The 22,568-nt window shown below is 28.2% G+C and overlaps 1 protein-coding gene across 2 annotated transcripts in view; it reads right to left on the reverse strand.

The window, feature by feature from the left end:
- LOC107441406 (uncharacterized) overlaps positions 1-22,568 on the reverse strand; it is a 39,302-nt gene that overhangs the window by 12,675 nt on the left and 4,059 nt on the right. For both annotated transcript variants that reach the window (XM_071182868.1, XM_016054646.3), the window contains exons 2-10: positions 21,041-21,129; positions 17,828-17,934; positions 17,461-17,741; positions 14,808-14,976; positions 11,818-11,943; positions 7,908-8,040; positions 5,539-5,681; positions 2,216-2,341; positions 482-701 (exon numbers count right to left, since the gene is read on the reverse strand). In XM_071182868.1, the coding sequence (XP_071038969.1) occupies positions 482-701; positions 2,216-2,341; positions 5,539-5,681; positions 7,908-8,040; positions 11,818-11,943; positions 14,808-14,976; positions 17,461-17,741; positions 17,828-17,893 (1,264 nt within the window). In that variant the 5' untranslated portion in view covers positions 17,894-17,934; positions 21,041-21,129. The remainder of the gene's footprint in view (positions 1-481; positions 702-2,215; positions 2,342-5,538; positions 5,682-7,907; positions 8,041-11,817; positions 11,944-14,807; positions 14,977-17,460; positions 17,742-17,827; positions 17,935-21,040; positions 21,130-22,568) is intronic.

Consider the following 22,568-nt stretch of genomic DNA (forward strand, 5'->3'; position numbering starts at 1 on the left):
CATTTGTTAAGAGCAAAAATAACGAGTTTTTCTAAACTAATTTTTTTAAAAATCATTAGGTGTATCGGTAAACCAAACAATGATGCGCTAACTAAATTTAAATTTTGCACACTTTTTTGAAGGCAAAATTGTCTAGAAATTCAAAGACAGGTATTTTTTACACTAGGAAGCAACTATTTTTCTTTATACAGCTAAATCAAACCAAACTCTTTTTCACATAACTTTAATAAAAATTCAACTATTCTTTTTTAAAATTCTTCACTAGACTTTATTTTCAAATTTTTTTTATATATATATTTTAAACATTGTTGTTTTTTTCTATGTTTTAAGTTTAAATTAAATAAGTCATATTTAAGAAAATATACTCTTATCCTTCTCCCAAAAGAGAACACTTACTTAGTTAGCTATATTGATTTTTTTTTTAAATTTAGTACTTAATCTTTCTTAATGTTGCACTAATGAAAGGGAAAATAATAGTTACCATAAGTAACTCCTGAATAGTTTTTATCACCACCAGAATTAAAAAGTTCTACATCCGTCTGATTGAAAAACACATCTCCCTCTTGTATAGTCGGAAGATGGGGTGTGTTAGGATCAGCAGCGGCGATCTCTTCAGATCCTAAATTTCCTTGATCCAAAAGATCAACAGAGCACCAGACTTCATGACCAATTTTTTCAAACATGTCTTTTAGATCCTGTGCCTAAAATAAACCACTGCTATTACTTACATGCAAAACAATTAAGATATTACTTTTGTCTAATTTAAATAGTTCTTTTGAAATTGAATTTAGATTATTATTTGTGCTTGCTTATGCAAAGAATAGATGTCTTAATACTAAAAGTAGAATAAAAAGGGGAAATAAGAAACATTAGGGATTTTATGTTAGCATTTCGCAGCATAAGCTTTAGTCAAGAGTATTTAGTTTTCATGCTACAAGTTCAAACAATACTAGACATTTTCTTACATTAGTAAAAAGAAAAGATAATAAATTGAAAATTTACAAATGAAAACAAAAATGTAATTTTTAATGGAGGATCCTTTGCATTGTTCTACATACTTTGCTAATATGAAACTTTGCTCAACTATAGCTACACTTTCTGAATGTTCGACTTCAAAGAACCCTGCTCGATACCCTAAATAAAAGCCATTCAAATGACCCTAAAGCACGCCCTCTTTTGATATATTTTTAGTCATTTTAAGGAGAGAAAAAAATTTTCATATTCAATCGCTCTCAAAATCGGAAAGCGTTTTAGATAGTTTTCTAAAAAGAAGAAACTAGTGATCCTTTCTCTTCAGTTGTTACATAAAAATTGGCAATAATGAGTGAGCCTGAAATCTTATTTACATAATAATTTATATTTATGCTTAACTTTACTAATTGTGTTTGATAAGAAGTCAAAACACAAGCTGTTATTATTATACTACTACTATTATTATAACTGTTATTAGATATTTTGCCAGTATTTCTTTTGCAGTGTAAAAATGTTTCTTATATAAATATACAAAATATTAATACAATGTAAAACCTTTAAAATGACCTTTCCAGTGATAAAAAAAATAGGATTTTGTTTTAGTACTTCCAACATGAATCTTTATTTAATAATTAGTAAATTAAAACAAAATACGAGGAATTTCATTTGCACTATAGTTAATGAGCTTCAGTAACAGACAATTCCAATTGTAGAATATTTACAAATAACTCACAAAAACATCTACCTTGCACGTTTACCTTTTTTAGGCATGAGAAAAAAACCAAAATGTCTGAAAATACTCAATTTATGAAGAATAAAAAAAAGAGTAAAACTATTTTAAGCTAAAATTTAAAAAATATCTGTGTACATTGAGAGTTTAATATACTGCTAAGCTTTATTAATAAATCGTGATTAAAGAGAATAAAGTTTAGAAAGAATCCTGTTCTCGATTTAACAAAACAGTCATAAAAATGTTGAAATTCTTTTGAGAGCATTCAAAAGTAATATTAATACAATATATAGAAACATAATAAATAAAAGCATTTTACTTTGGGAATCACTGAATATTGCATTGTTAAAAACAATAGTTATTTAAGATACTTACCAAGTNTATTCTTATTCTCCAAAATAGATCAAAAGAAATATTAATACGATATATAGAAACATAATAAATAAAAGCATTTTACTTTGGGAATCACTGAATATTGCATTGTTAAAAACAATAGTTATTTAAGATACTTACCAAGTACCTTTGCCTGGGATGCGCACTGATCACAATACTTTGTTTCCCATCAACATAATAATCATCTTTTGATAGTGAATAATAATCTTCACCTCTCTGAGACAGCAAGGGTCTGCTTACTTCACGCTATTGGAAAAAATAGCATTTTTATTCTTTGTGTCCAGCAATATGTTTTCATTTATTATCATTTGAACTATTTTTAACGAAATCTGTAGAATTATTGCAATTTCGCAGAGACACGCTACACTAAAATTTTACTAAAAAATGAAATGTCACACAAAATTTTAATAGATGGGCGATTGCAGAGTTAATGCATCTGTTACAAATAACAAATTAAATGCGAAATAAGTTATTCAACGTTTAAAAATAATTAATAGATATACAATAAATTAATGGGTGCAATCTTACTTAATATCAAAAATGACATATTTTGATCATTTTTATCAAAAATTTTCAAATGTACCCAGTTCAAATGCAACACAATTCCAAACGCATTAGGATAATAAATACTAATTTAAAATATTTGCATATTATATTAAGCAAGGCATTAAGAATCTAATATAATTAAAGTAAGTTATCAGAATACAATATATTGATAAAAAGAATAGGACTAGGAGCAAAAAATTGTACAATTGAACCATCACGCTTGCATCATGATAATAATCATCATTTTAAATCATAAACGCTGTGGCGCATCTCTGCAAAATTATAGTAAGTATTTTTTTAAATAACTGTGAAAGCATTGGTTCAATTGTACCCACGTGCAAATTCAAATTCCACAGAAATTATAGTAAATATAAAAAGAATAAAAATATTAATTATCATATAAATTTTAATACAAATATTACGACTCAAATAACTCCAAATGTCAAACTCGATGCAGTAAAACCAAATATTTTGAGCCCAAATGTGTACTTAAATCTATGTAACTTCTTAAAATGACTCTAGGATAAAAAAATGCTTTTAAATAGTTTGGTTTCGGAGAAGGTGGATAAACAAATTTAAAAGGGAAAAACTTTTCCTTTAATATTTGAATCTCTACATTGTCTTCTTTAAATACTTAACTAGGAGAGACAGATTTTAATAAGCATAATTAAAAGAATCGAGGATTCTTATTGCATTTCCCTCAAAATTTAAGAGTTTTAAATTTAAATCTATATGCCTTAATCAGAGACTTCTGCATCGATTTAATAGCTTAAAACATTACATGCACAAATTAAATAGCATATTTAAAATAACCAAAAATAATGTAACCTAGCATGCGGTAATCCAATTATTAAATCTAAGTTTTATTTTGCACACTGAACGCACATCTATGAAATCAAACACTTCTTCCTAAATTAAAAATATAATCATTTTTAAAACTTTAAAATACATATTCAAGTGTATCCTAAAGGATCGTAGCACATAACAGAAGTTTGTTATAAGGCTACAACTGAATTAAGACTGCTTATGTAATGACAGATTATCTCATGAATAAAAATGTTTTATGACACTCATGATTTCTAAACATAAACTTTCAGCATTAAATGGAGATTTCTTTTTTTTAAAAAGTCTTTTTTTTTTTCTCTTTGAAATTGAAAAGAATTCTATTTCAATGATCGGATTATAATGTTACATAAATTAATCTATAATAATAAAATGAAGAGTCTGTGCATGTATCAACTCAAGAATCGTTAATAAAATAGCTAGCATCCTAAAATTTGAACAGTGGATGAAAAGATTCCAAAATTGAATAAAAAAATTTAATTAGGAGAGACATTTGAAAAATTGGATATTTTTTTTCACTAGCTTGTCGCCATTAATAAAAACGAGGAATCGGAAAATTTTCTTTCTTTCAATTATTTCAAAGATTTCATTGTTGATATTTGCTGATGTTCTTTAATGATTAATTATTTTTTAATAGTTATGCCAGAAAAACTCTATGATCAGCATGAACATAATAGTCTTGATAGATTATGTCCCCAAATTATTTGAAACCATGTGTTTCACTTGTTTTTAGTTATGCTTTAAAAGTGTGAATCTATAAAAATCAACAGTAATTGAAATAAATAACAAAATAGGTTGAGTAATGGAAGATAATAATTTTGGTGTAAAGATAATAATTCAAATGAAAATATGAGCTATGTACTAAAAGCAATTATTATTGATGCCAATTATGTTTTATTAATTTTTGCAATAGGCACTAATTGAAATAAAAAATGAGCTATATACTGAAATAAAACTAATTGAAAAATATTATTAAGTTATTTAGAAAATTAAAAAAATTTCATTCTCTATTGATGCTAATGGTACTTGAACTATTTTGGAAAAGCACTTTTGGTATTATGGAAACTGGTGCAATTTTAATAGGTGCCAAATATACTTATATAGGTACAATTAGTACCTATTAAAACTGTATTAATACTCTGCAGTTTTAATACACATTTCTTATGATTTTTCAAAAGGGGGAAAATGTATGATTGTGGTAACTCTTCACTATGACGCAGGGGTGAGTCAAAATTCCTGAAAATTTCTTGTGTAAAATCATTAATGACGCATTTCAATTTAATGTCTTTCTAAATTTAAATCATTGATATTTTTAAAACATGAAATTCTAATATATATGCAGCATAATTTAGATGAATAATTATGAATAGGTTTACTTTTATCTCTAATCACATTTATTATTCTACCAGAAGAAGTATTTACAAATGAAAGAGATGCAAAGTATAAATTCTAGTACTAATATTTTTAAATAAAATATACAAGAATTTTTATTTATAAATGCGATCGATAATTTCTCGAAACTTCTGGATCTCGGATTTCCGGATCGTGGTTAGAGAAAAATCCGGATTTTTTTTTACGGACCACAATCATCTCTGATCATGTGTTGGCTTCAAACAATAGCATCATGCCAAAAAGATACTGATCATATTTATTTTGAAGGAATGAATTATTAAGAAGGTTTGCTTGCCGCCACCAGCAAGAACAAAAAACAACAAATAGAATTATTTTAGCTTGATTAATTGTGTTCAGTTTCAGTGATGTTCAGTACTGATTTATTCATTTCTTTTCCCTGTGCAGAGCATTCAGCTACTATTTAATCCACATCACATCATCATAGACAGCAGTGTTTTCCTACATTTTATCACAATGCAAAATATATTTACATAACATATACATGGAGGACTCTCCCAGTTACAAAACTCATTAAGTATTGCTTTTTAAGATAAGTAAATTATACCGGAAAATACTTATCAAGTTTTGCAATGGGATAATTTGCGCCAGTAATAAAATATAGGGAATCTACACGCATTAACCAATAACAAATATGTATTTACAGTAATTTCTTTGCTGGATGGAGTTCTTTTGGGCAATTTAAAATAATAGTCCTTAAAGCAATCAGCAATCTGACGAGATACTCTCTTGACGCATGCACGATCCCAATGACGATGATCAGTAGCTTTTTCAGGTTCAACTCTAGCTGCATTGAAGAAAAAAATTTCAATTACATAATTAAATAGAATAGAATCACTAAAATACAAAACAATGAAATTTCTAAATTCAACAATCATCTATGACATGTGTAAGACAATTTAATTATTAAAAGTATAAACAGGATTGTGATTGAACAGGAAGAACAAGATTGCGTATAGGACCTTCAGTCCCATCTATTGATTTATTTTCCATGTTCAGAACATGATAACCAACCAAAGAACAAAATTGAGATTTCTTCGGGAAGAAATCTATTTCTTCTAGGACAATGGGAAAAAAACGAAAAAAAAGAAGTAGAAAATACTGGGAAAGTAGAACAAGCTAAAAACTGCACAACTTGATTGTTAAATAAGTGCTATAAGGACTGATTAAATTAATAATTAATAAGGACTGAATAAATAAACTATTATACTACAAGGAAGTTAAGTTTCACGTCTACTTTTTCTTAAAATAACTATTTTCATACTGTTATGAAATCCATATAATCTGTACTAAAATTATTTATTTTAAATGGGATTCATGTTATTCTTATTCTCCAAAATAGATAAGTACACTTAGATCTTGATAAATTATGTATACTTATACTATTTTTTAGTTCATTGCATATTCTTTTATAAAAAATAAAAATAATAATAAATAAATACTTAGCAGTTAATAACTGCACACAGAATTATTTAAAAATTATTGTTTTTGTTATCTGGCCTAATAAAATAAGAACAATGCCATAATGAAACATATAGTAAGGAAAAATAATATTAATATTTATAGTAGATTTAGATAGATAATAATTGCAGATTCTTTAAAAACATTGTTTTAATGTTATTTTTCCTGTTAATTTTTTTTAAAGGCAGCAAAAGAGATAAAGGTGAGAATTTCATGCAATAATAAGAGGATATTTCAATATAAAAGGGACACTTTGAATATGCAAGATAATCAGAAATCAGAAAAAAAACTTTCTCAACAGAACAAACAGAACTTTCTGAAGAAAAAAAAATTTAAAAAATAACCTTACCTTTTCGATTTTTGGAACTTAATGTATGGGGTAGTCCCTCACTTAAAAAATATGGTCGCAATAGTTTAATCAAGTAAAAGATCAAAAGTTTGATTACTTAAATGTTATATTTATTTTTCAAACTCATTTTACAACATTCACTTATCCAAAAATTACCTAAATGATAAAATATTATTTTATTAAAGAACGATATAAAAAAATTTTAAAAAGATATAATATTCGCACCCACTTAAATAATAACAATTATAAGGTTATCTTTCTTCAACAAAAAAGCACCTTTTAAGTACTTTTTAAGCACCATATACATTAACAAAATGAAAAATAATTTTTTAAAACTTTATAATAATTAGTTTCGTTGAAATACTTAGTTTCTGACAAAGAATTTATTTCTTGATTATATTAGCCACCACAAAAAGATCAAAAAATTTGTCGGTTCGATTTTAGAGGGTTTAAAATGATGCCTGAAATTGAGAATAGTTTGGAAAATGCAGCAGAGTTGCAAACGAGAGTGCAAGAAACTCACCGAACCCAGATCAGTAGACGCACATGCGGACCTGCAAGTATTTCATCAAACATGACATAATGGGTGCTTTCATACGCTACGGATCAACGGTAAGCCAAAATGCATTGTTTGAATGAATTGTGAAAACATTGAAGAGAACAAAGTGAAAAAATAGTAAATGGCAAAAATCGGCATAGTGAAGAAAAAATCACATTTTCAAAATGGGAAAATTAAGCACTTTTTTTAAAAAAAACAATAAAAAAAAGCACCTTTAAGAGCTTTTAAAAAACAAAACTTGAAACTAAGCACCATTTAGCACTTCTTAAAAATGCTACAAATGAATTTTTGTGTCATTAACAGGCAAAAAAATTTTTTTGCAGGAAATATAACTATAAGTTGATACTTTTGAATTCCCGCACACAGCAGACTGCAGTCTAGAACGTGGTTACACCTTTAAGCCTTGAGGATTAAAAACATTGAATAATTGTTTCCTTCATTAGAGAAAATACTTTGATTACATAAAATTAAAATATTTAAGAAGTAGGAAATTCCTATTATTAGATTTATTCTCGGAGTTGTGCTTTTCTGTAGAGAAGAACCATCAAGTAACATTTGTTTCAAATAGACATATTGTCATAAAACTAGATTGCAACCAAAAACGTACTTTATTGTTATGAACATTTCTAATGGATGAGACTTACTGTGTTCACTCTCTTGCAATTTCCAAGGTATGTACTGCGTAGAGGCAAATTGAATAGCTAAACAAGGAGGGGGCCACTGATCCATAAAATTCACTGGTATTATCATTTTTCCCAGTACATCAGCTAATTTAACCTGAAAATAATAATCATTCAACAAAACAGTCACTTAAGAAGTTTTAAAAGAAAAATAATTCATCTATTTCTCTTGATATGTCATCCAAAGAAGTCAATTTTATCCCATTTACAGAAATCTCACATAAAAAAGGCTTATATTAAAACAATAGCAATTCATTTCCTAAATTTAGAATATACGAACATCGTCTTAATTCGACAGTAGGAAAAAGATTTAACAAGTGATGAAATTTTTGAGGAGCAAACCTCAAACCTGATACGTATAGATGACACATACAATCTTTATGTAACTCAACAGTCTGAAATAATATTTCTCATTTCATAATATTTACTTCTAAACAAGATATTCCTGGCTGATGCAAGATGCTCATTATAGCAGTTGTAAGAATTTAAATTTTCCAACGAATAAATTCGGTAAAAGAATATGAAATTTTATTAGCAATTTTCAATTAAGATATTAAACACTAATACAAAAATTATTGAAATAGTTTGACAAACAGAAAGTAAAAAAAAGTTAGAAATAAGCTATTTCTTTTGTGCGCGTCACTTGAATCTAAATATAAGTTCTACTAATTTTACATTTGTTATTGACATTTAGATTTTGATTATCATTAGAAGGAAAAGAAGAGAAAATGATAAAACTTTATTTTAGGGACGTAACGAATATTCAGCCACTGTTTAGTACTCAGCTCTTTCACCGAATATTCAGTAAGCTGGATGTTTATCCATATAATTTTTTTTTACTATACATTATTAGAAATAGTTTTTGCACAGATTTTTAAATTTCAAAATAGTTGATCTGAAAGACAAATGGAAAAGGAAAATTTGAAGAATTGAAACTTTATACTAAACTATGAGTTTTGTACAGCTGATTATTATATTCATGTAAGTCATTTTTTTGTAACACTTTTTGTTTAACTGATTCCCTTGCCCCTTTTTTTGAAGAAAAAAAATGCAAAAAAATCAACCTATTTTTTTAAATTTCATTTATAAATACAAGAAACTAAAACAAAACATAATACACAAGTTTTAAGTTGAAATTTAAATTTTTTTTTAATGAGTAAAAAAATATTTAATTTACCTTCAGTTTATTATCCCAAATTATCTCGGGCAAATGAAAAAAGATAAATATTAGTCCTTGTATATGTTCACATCATCTGAAACATCATTTGCATTACTTTCGCTCGCGGACACCATTCTTTTTACTCTTTTTTCTATGTAAATTCATCCACCAATATATAAAATTGTACAAAACACGTCTACAGTCCCACAAATAGCAAAGCTCCCAAGCAAAGATTATCATTATTTTTTGCTTTGCTTTCAGTCAATAAAACAAAATGTATTGACAAAATTAAGCTAAGTCCGAGTTTACTCGAGTAATAAATATTTGTAATTTAGATATACCTGAGTTAACTCTGGATAATCAGAGAAGCGGTTAAAAAAGTGAAATTTTTTTCTGCTTTTGCTATTTCAATTGTAGCTCAACAGTTTAATAGATTTCATTGTTTCTTTTTTCTTGCATGGTAAGACAGACAACTGGTAACATATACATATATATATATATATATATATATGTAATACAAAAATTAAATACTTTTGTATTAATAAAAGAATTAAAACTCTTTCGTTTTCATAAAATGTCTTTGTTAAAGAATAAGCGTAGAGAGATTCTATTTTGGGAATTCAAGGTTGAAAACATACCATTGAAATATAAATAGATTTATATTTCAAAGGAAGAGTTATTTTTAGAATCGTTCCCTTTTTCAATTCCATATAAGGAAGCAGAAATGATTTTCCTTAATGCGTAAGGTTACAAGGAATGTACGAAGGTGCCTTTTTACTTCAAATTTATGTTGGTATAAAACGTAAGAACGCATAGTTTTGCGTGTCCTTTTCATCATGATTTGATCCTGATAAGCTGTTCCGGGATTGTCCGGAGTCTTGTCCACTCCCCCTCCTTTGCAGGAGAGGGGACGTGAATTGTTAGCAACACCAGCCAACATTTAAATAAACCTGTTTAGAACGTATAATGGCTTAAGACTGCAATTATTTAAACTAAATACAACACTGATAACAGGGTTGGAGCCCTGTTATTACATATATATATAACTCTGACTCATGATGTTAATGTCATACTTCAGAACGAAGAAGAATTATTTTTTACTTCTGATTATCTTTTGCTCTTTTTTTATCAGCGTTTTTATTATGCCAGCAGTTTTTAAAGATTGTTTTTAATAAACGTTGTTCTTTTATAGTCACTTTTTTCTAAAAATATGGAAATGTGAAAAAGTTAAACTGAGATTTGGCCTAAAAATGAAGAAAATTTTTTGTTTTGGTTTCTATTTAGCTTCTCCCATTTCAATTTTAGATTTTGTTTTTTCATAGATTTTTTTATTACGACGCGACAATTAAAAGCCTTTCTATTAAACTTTTTTTTCACTTTTTCTAGAAAAAACAGTAATAAGAAAACAAATATTTAACTTTAAATTTCTTTCGTATTTTTATTTTTTCTGTTTTGTTTTTAGATAAACTTTTTATGTGCACTTTTGTGTGCTGCATTTTTAAAAGAGTTTCTGATAGACTATATCCCTTATTAATGCGTTATGGATACTTTTTTATTTCAGAAAATATTTTTTTCAAAATTTAAGTTTTTTTTTTAAGAACTACAAAAATATTTCTTCTATTTTTCTTTTTTTTTTTAATAGCTGTTAGTCTTTTTATATATCGTAAATAATTTTAATTATCTTAATATTTAATCATCTTTATCTTTATATTTGTATTAGGTTTTTTTCCCCTTTATACCCCATACCAATAATATAGCTAAGTTTTGATTATGTTCCAATAATGTCCAAACTAATTTATATATAAAAATTATTTAATAATGATGTTGTTGTTTTTTTAAATGTTGCTAATTGGCTGTCCTACTTTATTTATATCTAACCATAATTTAGTTAGATATTTTAAATTTTGAGTTGAATTTCTTCATTTTTTTCCCACTACATTAAATATATTTATAATTTTTTTTTTTTTAAAAAGTAGCAAAATTTTATTTAAAAAAGTTTACAAAAGCTACAGGGTATCTGCTACATTTTAGATTTTCCAATTCACGACTTTCCACGACTAATTCCAAGAGTTTTTCACGACTTAATGAAGTAACTATTTTCTCAGACAAAAACACAACAATAAATTTAAAAAAGCATTCTAATAACATTCATTGAAATGATAGGCATAACTAAAACTGTTATACTCTGCATCTTCATAGATTTCAAATTTAAAAAACAGAGTAAAGAAAGAGCAATAAAATAGCTGAAAAAAATACAAAAGCAAATAATTTTTTTTTTCTTTTTTGCAGAATTATATTCTAAAGATAATTTTCTTGTTCATCCGAAAGGAAAGAAATACCCCTGATTTTTCTACTCTCGGAATAAAAACAATTTACCAATGCCTGGCTTGCTTCAGCCAGAATTCAAAACAGATAAAATAAAAGTAATAACAAAAATTCTGAAATCACAGAAGTTAAAAAGATAATTCGCTTTAGAAATGTTTTTTCTTTCATTCTTTGAAAGAACGGCATAATTTTTAAAGAACATGATAAAAACATTTCATAATTTAATAAAATATGACTGAGTGGGGATTTTGTTACAAATTCAGATAAAAATCATGACAAATTTTGTTCAATGCCGAAATACATGACTTTTCAAGATACCCTGTATACAAGTTTGTATGCAAAACATTTAAGTAAATAATTTTAGAGATGCTTAAATGAAATGGTTAATACCTCTCTGTTAGTCCATTGAGTTTTTCCATACATTGGTGTGATGAGTGGAACAAAAAGAAAACAATGTGTGACAGCATGATTCAAAGCATCTTGCCAATCAGAACCAGTTTTAATTTCATGAACATCCTGTGTGGAGATAAAAACACTTCTATTACTGAGTTTGCATAAAAGATTCAAGTACGCTGTCATCCAATATCATTTGAAAGAGACAAAACAATGAAAGTAACTCATATTAATCTAGTCTAAAGCACTACTTAAAATAAAAAGGAGAATCTTCATTATTAATACCTTTACTGGTAGCCTTACTTCAGTATTGGCTTTATGTAAGACTGTTTGATACACTGAAACAGAATATTTGCTCTGCTATTGATCTTCCCTTGTTACATTCTATTGCTAAATACCAAAATAGTTTCTATAAATTGTGATCAAAAAATATATTGCTGTCATCATTTTGTCCTATTTCTTCCAGGAAGAAATAACAATGGCCAATACAATTTTTTTTCAATAACACTAACTTACAGTCCCTGGCAAATTATTAGACGATTCTATGTAAAATCTACTTATCAGGTGATACTATACAACTTTATTGTTTTTACACGAGAGAAACCGGTTTGCACTTTTTTATCAATGGGTTAACATTGTAATGCAATACGTTTAAAATAATTACAAATAGGAAGTATATAAAAAATCTCCTGAATAAAAACCCATTACATATATGTTTAAATATAAAAGTATTGCATATTATACTCGTGCAAAACATGTCATTATTAAAAACATTTAACATTGTAATGCAATACGTTTAAAATAATTACAAATAGGAAGTATATAAAAAATCTCCTGAATAAAAACCCATTACATATATGTTTAAATATAAAAGTATTGCATATTAAACTCGTGCAAAACATGTCATTATTAAAAAAACTAAAGCGCGTCTAATAATTTTATCTAATTATAGTAATACTATACTAATATAATGCGTGATATAATTAATATTCTATATTTATATAATAAATCATCTAATTTATCTTATCGTCAAATTTACATTATATATCGCCTAATTTAACCAATGGATACACTAACGTAAACAAGAGCAAACCGCGTGAAAACAATAAAGCTGTTTTGTATCACCTGATAATTATGATTTTACATAGAATCTTATAGTGTGTCTAATAATCTGTTAAGGGACTGTAGATCTAAACAAATTTATTTCAATATCAAACATTTTTTAACATCTATTTTTCCATAGTTTCAAACAGAATTTTAAAATCACATTATTTTAGAGTCAAACTTAATATTACTCGATTATAAATGCTACTTGTACACTATTTGGGACTGCAGATTCAATATGTGGTTTGTATTAGTGTTTATAATTATTTTAAATTAGATTGTGCTTAAAATTTTTTTTTAAAAATTGTAGGAATGTTTGATATTTCATTTAGAAAAAGGTTGGAAAAATCATTTCTGTTTCCTAGCTGATTGTCCATAATTTTGAACACTTTACTTATTTTTGGGTGCCCGTCAATCATTTATTTCTTCTTGAAGGTCCCGAGAATCACATTTTAGTTAAAAAATATACAACTATCGTAGCTTTATGTAAAAATATTTATGTTACCTAATTGAAAGGACCTAGATTTGGAAAATGATAAGATGTATTTGAATTAACCTAAGGTGGTTGCAAGACTCAATTAGAAGAAAGAAAAGAGTTTTACTCGCTGAGGAGAACAATTCAAATACTGTTTTTATGAAAAAATTTTAAGTTTCTTTTAATCTTTAAAAGTTTAAATATGAATATTAAGATTTATATCTGGCAACATGTTAAATGTGTCTCTTTTTCTTTTACAACTTTTAATTGATATTTACTCAAGTGTGCTCTAATAAAATAAAGATCTCGTGAATAAAAACTAAATTTTCAGCATTAACTTTTTGAAAGTTTTAAAATTATAATACAAAATGGCCCTACCAGCATGTCCAATTTGAACTCTAGTTGCATTTTAGTGAATCGATCAACATTGTTCATTGTTTTTTAACTACAGTTGATAATTCTGAAACTAATGATCAAAATTAAATTTTTTATATTCCATCGTATACTCTATACTTTTTCTACATACCTTTATAATTTCAAAGTCTTATAGATATTGAGCAGCTAAGCAAAGTACAACATTAAGCAGAAAAGGAGAAGAAAAAAAATCTTAAAATTTCAATCCCTTTCAAACGAGTTATTAACACCAAGTTGCTTTCCTGCTACCTGGTCTGTATAATACTTTTTTTTAACACAAACAGTTAATAAATCTAGAATCAAACGTTAAACTCTTGTCGCAATCTTTCGACACACCTCAGTCATTTCACGTTGCTATGTTGACAACAAAACAAAATGAACACCCATAGCTGCCAACATGGATAGGAAAAATCCAGTAGATTTTACATAATATAAATTTCCTGATAATTGTGGCATAATGTACTAAATATTTTAGGGAATTTTAGAGATCTTTATTATCATCAGAATAGAAAAACTGCAATAATTTCCAGTTATGATTGATATTAAACATACTTGAAATGTTATGTATTAAGTTTACTCATAATTTTGATTAATAGACATTTAATTCATCAAAGTTGGTTAAAAGTTTTGTTTTAATTGATTTACAAAAGAGAGTTCGGAATAAAAAATAAACTGAACATTTAAGAAAAAAAAAGTTTGAAATGATTTTTATAAATGAGGTTCGTTTCATTACGTATTAGTAATGCTTATCTAAATACTCAAACAATAATCCGTACAAAAATCCTATTCAATAGGGATTTTTTTTTAGAAAACTTTCCCCATTTTAGGGAATTTACTAAAATGTAAAAAAACCAGGAAATCAGTAGAAACTGGCAATAGAGTTGGCAGCTATGAATATTCAAAAGAGCATCACTTAATATAGAGAGACTAATTATGTAATTTCATAAATTCAAGAGAAAAAAAGTTTCTGAAAAATGAGAAGAATAATGAGTACCAGGTATACACTGAATCCCAAAGTGACCAGTTCTTGTTTCAAGTCTAGGGCATACTGGGCAGCTTCTGCTCTTACATAGCTGATCAGAATGGGTCTGACTAAAGAGTTTTTTCCTATTCTTGGTCTTTTATCACTGCTTCTTAATTTGATTGAAAATTGGCTTTCAGGTCTGAAAATATACAGTTTAAATACAATGTTTTACTATCATTTCAATCAACATCACATCCAAGAGTGAAAACTTACTGCTGTAGGGAAAGACAATCTATTCAAAAGGTACCTCAACATTGAATCAAGTTAGCATTACACTAGTCAATTGATGTTTAATAATCATAGTGGTAATTACGCCACAATACTCCCCCCCCCACTAGAATTTTATCAGGGATAGAATTCGATGAACGGATACCACTAATTACTGTATTTGTGAAAGACCGGGAGGAGAGATGGTTTAAAGTCACCGGGTTTTCTTTAGCCATGAGAGCGGTATTAAGTGTAGGGTTGTGGTCACTCCTGCGTTGCCACTAAAAGTCGAGTGTGTGCAGAAACCAGTTGTGTGTGAGACTGAGAAGCATCAGCGTGAGGAGGACCATGTCGCAGTCACAAAGTAGAAAGACGACTGTTGTACGTGGACCATTCATCGAAATAGGCGTGATCATATCACCAATGTGGGGGCTAGATCATTAGACAATGCGAACCTTCATCTATCAAAAGGTAATTATTTAAAAAAATTTTCAACTTTACTTGATCATTACCATTTTGTTAAAATCTTTTTTCAGTGACCGTACAAGTTGGCAGGTGTGTGTGTATATGTATATATATAGAGAGAGTATGCATGTCAGAAGGCGTAACCCCCTCCAAACATACAGTAAAACTGTGCCACTGCTTGCAAATGTAAAATTTTGTTTGACAATTCTCTCTAGGTGTTCTAATTTTTGGCAATTATATGTAAAATCTTTTTTTAAACAAAATCATACATGTTTTCCTTCTGCCTTTGGATAACTTGACCAGTTCGTGCCTGAGTGTGCATGTTATAAACAGAAACATGCATTTAATGTTAAAACAATAAAAAATTAAATACACATTTTCCTTTTACTTGAATAACTAATTTAATTTAAAATGAAAAAAAAAACTGCTTCTGCTTACAGATTGTAGACTGGACTAGGAGTCAATTACAATAATTGACATTATTGATAACACTGAATATTAATTCCAATAGCAGGCTGTCAAGAAAGGAAATAAAGGTGGTCAACAAAAGGTAAGTTTTTTTCTTTCTTTCATGAAGTGTACAGAAAAATTTCAACTGTAAAGAAACTGTAAAGAAACTTCTTCTGTAAAGAAACATAATTTGGTCAAAGGTAAACATAACGTCATAAGCATAATAAAATTAGGCTTGTTTTTTCCATTTCTCTAACGATAACACACATAAAAATGTGTTCCAATTGTTTTTAATCCTTCTTCATTCATAATCCCTCCCCTTTTTTTATGTACAATCTTGATCGCTTGAACAGTAAAAAATTTATTTATCTCAAAGAGAGAAAAATATTGCAGTAACAGCAGAAGACTTGTCATTTTTTGTATCTTTAATACTAGCATTTTGATGGTGGCTTGGAAACTTCCTTAACATTCTGTACCTGTTACATTGAGCTTTCACTGTCATTTACATATATAAAAATATGTATTTTTCTAAGAATGCCAGCCTATTCCTCAATTAAATATGAAAAAAATAGGTAGAACTTAATATAAAAAAACTAATAAATATATTCAGGGTGCATAGCCAAATCTTTCAACAAAAAATAAACACCTTTTCAGTAATTTTTAAGCACTCAAAAATTATTTTTAAGCACTATATACATTAACGAAATGCAATATAATTTTCAAAGACTTTACATGATCATGATAAAATAATTAGTTTCTGACAAAGAACTCTTTTCTTGATTACCTTAGTCATTATAAAAAGATCGAAAGATTTTTCAGTTCGAAATCAGAAGGTGGAAATATCTTGCAAAATGCAGCAGAGTTGCACACAAGAGTGAACTAATCTCACCGAAAACAGCTCACTATACGCAGTAGTAGAATAAATCTAACATGTAAAATGACTGAAGTTTTCATACACTATGGACCGACGGTAAGCTGAAATAGACTGTGCTTGAATAAATTGTTAAAACACGCTTTTGCATCATTAGAGAAATGCAAAAAACAAACCTAATTTTATTATGCTTATGACGTTATGTTTACCATTGACCAAATTATGTTTCTTTACAGAAGAAAAATTTTTCTGTACACTTCATGAAAGAAAGAAAAAAACTTACCTTTTGTTGACCACCTTTATTTCCTTTCTTGACAGCCTGCTATTGGAATTAATATTCAGTGTTATCAATAATGTCAATTATTGTAATTGACTCCTAGTCCAGTCTACAATCTGTAAGCATAAGGATTTTTTTTTTTTTTTTAAACACGGGGCAAAAATTGACACGGCGAAGAAAAATATTTCATTTTCGAAAAGGAAAAATTAAGCACTTTTTAAAAACACCCAATATAAAAAGCACTTTTAAGAGCTTTTAAAATTGAAAATAAGCACCTTTACGCACTTTTTAAATATACTACCCACCATGATAAAGAAATATGATTGGAAATAAAAGAAACAAGGCATACTTACTTAAATTTAATTGACTTCTTTCGTTTCACCAATTCTTGCTCCCCAGTAGTGCTTTCTTGAGGACTAGGAAGCTGACTTTCAATGGAAGTATTTGTATTATAGACTAGAGAAGTTGGCCTTTCTATTGAAACTGCTGGCTTAGAACAACAACTTTGAATGCATACAATTTGGCCTAACATTATGTCCAACAGGGAAAGGGTTGGTTCCTGCTTGGACATGACAGGCCAACCGTTTTTCTCCACAAACCTGTACTCCAACCTCATCTGTTGACTAAGTTTAAGCTGAAAGAGAAAGTTTATATTGTAAGCATGGACAAACCCTTTTGAAACCTCTGCTGAAATAAAATTTTTAAAAAATAGGGCCTTACTTGCTGTTCAATTATTTCTCGTAACTGCTTGATATTTACATTGAGATCTGCAAAAACGAACCCCATGGAATCTCCTTTGGATGTTACGACACCGATTCTAGACTTTTCTATAAAAAAACAATAAATTAAATAAACTAAGCATTTCTCAAAATCTTAAGATATTATGCTACAAATTAAATTACATAACTGAAACATAAGAAAAGATGTTTTATTAACTTCTTAAGGACCGTGACGTGTATGTGATCTGAAGGAGATCTCCTCTCACGGCACACGTGAGTCTTGCGTTAATGATGATAATGTCATTTGAATAGTTCCATGTAGATGGATTTCATGAAAATATCTCCCCCAATAAATCTATAGAAAATATCTCTTTCTTTTGGAAGAAGCATTGGATGTTTTTGACGGTCAGGAAAATTGGAATTCTTCAACCAACTCGGAGCAGTCCCCAATGAGTCAAAAAAGGGTGGCAACAGATTGCTACTTTTTGGAAGTGTCTTCTGCAGATATTCCATTTCAGTACCAAAAGCATTTTCTTGAACTATCTTCACAAGAGAATTTTTAATATTTTGTATCTCTGCAGTTGTTAAAAAGCTTTTCCAGTTGGAAGCTTGCAATTTAGATAAATCTTCCACACCAGGCAAATACTCTTTGCATCCACGATGAAATTTTATTTATGACGTTCATAAGATCAAGCTAACAGAGTCTTCCTTGCAAGCATTTATAATGTTAATGGGCTTAATTTGTTTCTCAACAAGAATTTCCACAACTAAGTGTCAGTTATTCAAAGAGATAAAACATTATTCCATTCAAACTCTTTAAAGCTCAATCAAGGTGGTCCATGCCACCATTTATATCCTTCTTTTAATTCGCTTGCTTTCCACCAATGTGTCAACAAATCAGCAGGATTAACAATACAACAGCAATGTCCCAAATTTTCTCCTCCAGTTTTCACTTTAACTTCCATTACTGTGTTCCCAACAAAGTACTTACGATTGTTAGCACACCCTTTGATCCGATATGTAAAGTCAACATCCATTCCATAAATAACAATTGTTCTTTACGTGAAAAACACTTCTCATGGAGTCTAGCACTCTTGCACCAAGGACAGCGGATAAAAGCTCTAGTCTCTGTAAAAAGCTTTATTATTAATTCTAATGATATTTATTTCTTATTTAATCAGTTTTATACATAAATATTTTCAGACCTAAAACTGTTATGTTAACTAATATTGATTTCTCTGAAGAATGATCACTTTCTAACTACTTATAAAGAATGAAACTAAGAAAAAAAAGTGTAGTTTTTAGCATTAAATTAGCATTAATTTAGCATTTCTCAATTTAATAGCAGTATTAGTGAATATTTATAACATATATACTTAATATCGATTCCCAAATGAAATGCACTAATAATTCTATGTATATGTCAGGCATTTATTTAATCTGCCATGATTTTTTTAGGTTATTTTACCTATTTTATCTAATGTATATTGAATATTTTACTAATAAGCACATATTCAGTATTGTACAAATATTTTACATGTATTTATCTGATTTATATTGAATGTTTTTCATACATGCAAAATGCGATAACAGAACTATTAATAAGCAAGGCAGGGCTCAAGCACAGAGTCCCCCACACTGGTCGTAACTTTAAACGAAATTTATTTGCTTATTCACAACATGCTGTTAAGTTATTTATTACATATGCAATTTATGATATATTAGTAAATTTAGGCTTCTTCCAATTTTTGCAAACTCATAAATCTAATAACAATAACTCTTAAGGAAAACACAAACAAAAATATATTTAATACTAATAGAAGAAAGCAAATATGAGGGGACCCTAGGCAAAGGTCTCTGAGGGCTTTTGATGAATCTGAGAAAATATTACATACTTAAAAAAAAAGAAGTCATATCTTAGTTTTGGTCATACACTTAAAAAGGCAGTAATCTATTTCATTGTAAACACTTTATACAGTAACGATTTTATCATCAGTCATTTTTATTATCACTTTGTACACCTAATAAATATTCAAGTATAAATTGCATCAATATCTGTAAAATATTTGTATAATCATTAGACATGAAAGTTGAATATTTTATAAACATTAAATAAATAATTGTAAACATCAAATGTAAACCCATTGGAAGAATATCCCCGAAAGACTTCAATCCTGCATCTTATAATGACATGATATTTTGATACGTCTGATTTATGGCCTGGTATATTATTCTAAAAAGATGTTGGGGAAATATTATCTTTGAAATTATTCAAATATTATATGATTGAAGATATCCATGGAATCTTACTTCCCAATATTTAACGATATTTCAAACGTGTATCACAACAACAATTTAATTTTAATTCATTACTATATGAGACACTTAGGGAATATCATTAGATAGATAACTGTCTCCTCACATTGATGACTTTGACATGATCTAATGTAAGGTGTCAACTATCATCTCATTGCTGACCCTAAGACCGGATCTGAACACGCCTATCTCGACNAAATTTCACATATGAATATAGGTTTTTGACATTTTCGACATTTTTGACAGTGAGGTTTTTGACGTGACGGTTTAAACCATGGTTTAAACTGTCAAAAACTGACACATGTCAAAAACCTGCCAACCCTGGATGGGACGCAGTGAAGAGTTGACTTTCCAAATATGACTGCAAACATTATCCTCCTCCCGCTGTTCCTACTCAGACTTAATCAAACACAATCGATACCTGCACACACTAGACTGCTAAACAGCAACACAGTAGTGAGCACCCCCACAACCATGATTTCAATACAACTATCAGGACCAGTGCCTAAAATTTCGATGATCTTACTACAGCACTCCCTGCCGCTCACAGAAATCAGCATTGAATCAATTAGTTGTATCCATTCATCAAATTCTATCACAGATAAAATTCTGATGGGAGAGTACTGTAGCTATTCAATTCCCGTTCACTAGTATATAAGACGCATCGACTCGATTCATCTGGTGGCACTTTTAACAATGAAAGTTTAGTAATAACTTTTGACAGTGTATAATGAACTGAAAAAGATATTGGAGTAAATGCTTTTCTGTGTTGCTGGAGTTAACAAAATTTTTTTGAAAACTAAGAGATTAAAATATTAAATTATCTTTTATCACGTCTTGGTTGCATATAAGTTTAGTGTTATCATAACATTGAAGTAACTAAGAGAAAAGAACTTACCATATTCTGTCTTGATGCAAATACAATTATCATCTCTAATAACATGACTAGAATTAATTTTATACTCCTGCAGTTTATGAATAGGCCACCTAAAATTAGAATACAGTTTCAATTTTGTTAATAAGAAAATAGTATGTATTTTCTGTTTTCATTATTCAAATTTTTGGAAAAATCGCATAAATATCTAAAGAATAATGCTAAAGTCTTGGGATGCTGCGTCATTAAAAGCTTTTGTTTCAATATCTGCATATTCAGAAAATTTTTGGCTATTCAATCTATGATTTCAGTATTCTTGTCTTCATGAAGAATATAAGTGTTATGTCTTTTACTTTTTCATCAATAACACTTGGTTAAAAAAATTTAATTTAAGTTAGTACAGAGTAATGTTTAACTGTTCTGCTTTCATATTAAATGCAATAGAAAAAACAATCATTACTGTAAATATAGTTATAATAATCCTTAGGTTAAAAATAGTGATGGAAATAATTGTCAGTTTGCCACAGTAGAATTGAAAGGACGTGAACTTCGAACTAAATAAAATAAAATTACAGTAGTTTTTTTTTTTTGTTATTGTTTTCCATATTGTTCCCAGTGGTTTCCATATAGAATTAATTCCGCAATTGAAAAAAAATTCTTTGTTACAACTGTGTCAATAGAATTTTATAAAAAATTTATTCTACTATTTTTTAACTTATGTAACCTTAACTATTCTAAACTTAAACAATTTGAAAACCTAAATAGCTCTATGTATTCCTTCTAAGGATATTTATTTCTTTATGAATCAATTTTAAAAATACACTTTTATACACAAATTATTATTATAAATCATATAGTTACATAAACAGATTTCTCAAAAGACTGAATACTTAGTGATAACTCATCAGTAATGAAACAAGGAAAAAGATAAGAGTTTTAAACACTAAATAAAAAATTTTAAAAATCTTTTCAGAGATCTTTAAAATAGCAGATATACCAACAGATGCCCCGATGAAATGCATTAATAATTCTATGCATATGACCTGGTATTTGAAACCGCAATGATTTTCTTAGGTAATTTTACATTTATTTATCTAATGTATATTTACTGACATACAATATTTTACACGCATTTATCTAAAACCAAACTTATACGTTATTTACAAAAAACTTTCTCAAGTTATGTATAACGTAAACCCATGTGGCAAAATTTCTTTGACCTTTTTGCGACAAAGCTCTCTTTCTGCAAGATTTTTTTTAATAATAACAAACATATATGTTACTTATTTAAAATAACAAAAGCGCTACGTGTTTACAAAAAAAGCTATTTAATTTTTTTTAATTGAACATGTAGCAATTTCGTATTCTAATAAAATGTGCGATATTCTCACACTTTGTTAGTGGGGGGGGCGCACAAATTATTTCCTTCGCATTTTGTAAATAATCACCACAATAAAAAAAAAAATTTAACATTTGTAGTAGTAATTGTTAAAAAAAAGATCGACCACGAAATCACACGCATCGGACTTTTCGAATAAGTCTTTCGTTTCGA

The sequence above is a fragment of the Parasteatoda tepidariorum genome, chromosome 6 (assembly GCF_043381705.1).
Source record: "Parasteatoda tepidariorum isolate YZ-2023 chromosome 6, CAS_Ptep_4.0, whole genome shotgun sequence".
NCBI classification, from domain to species: Eukaryota; Metazoa; Arthropoda; class Arachnida; order Araneae; family Theridiidae; genus Parasteatoda; species Parasteatoda tepidariorum.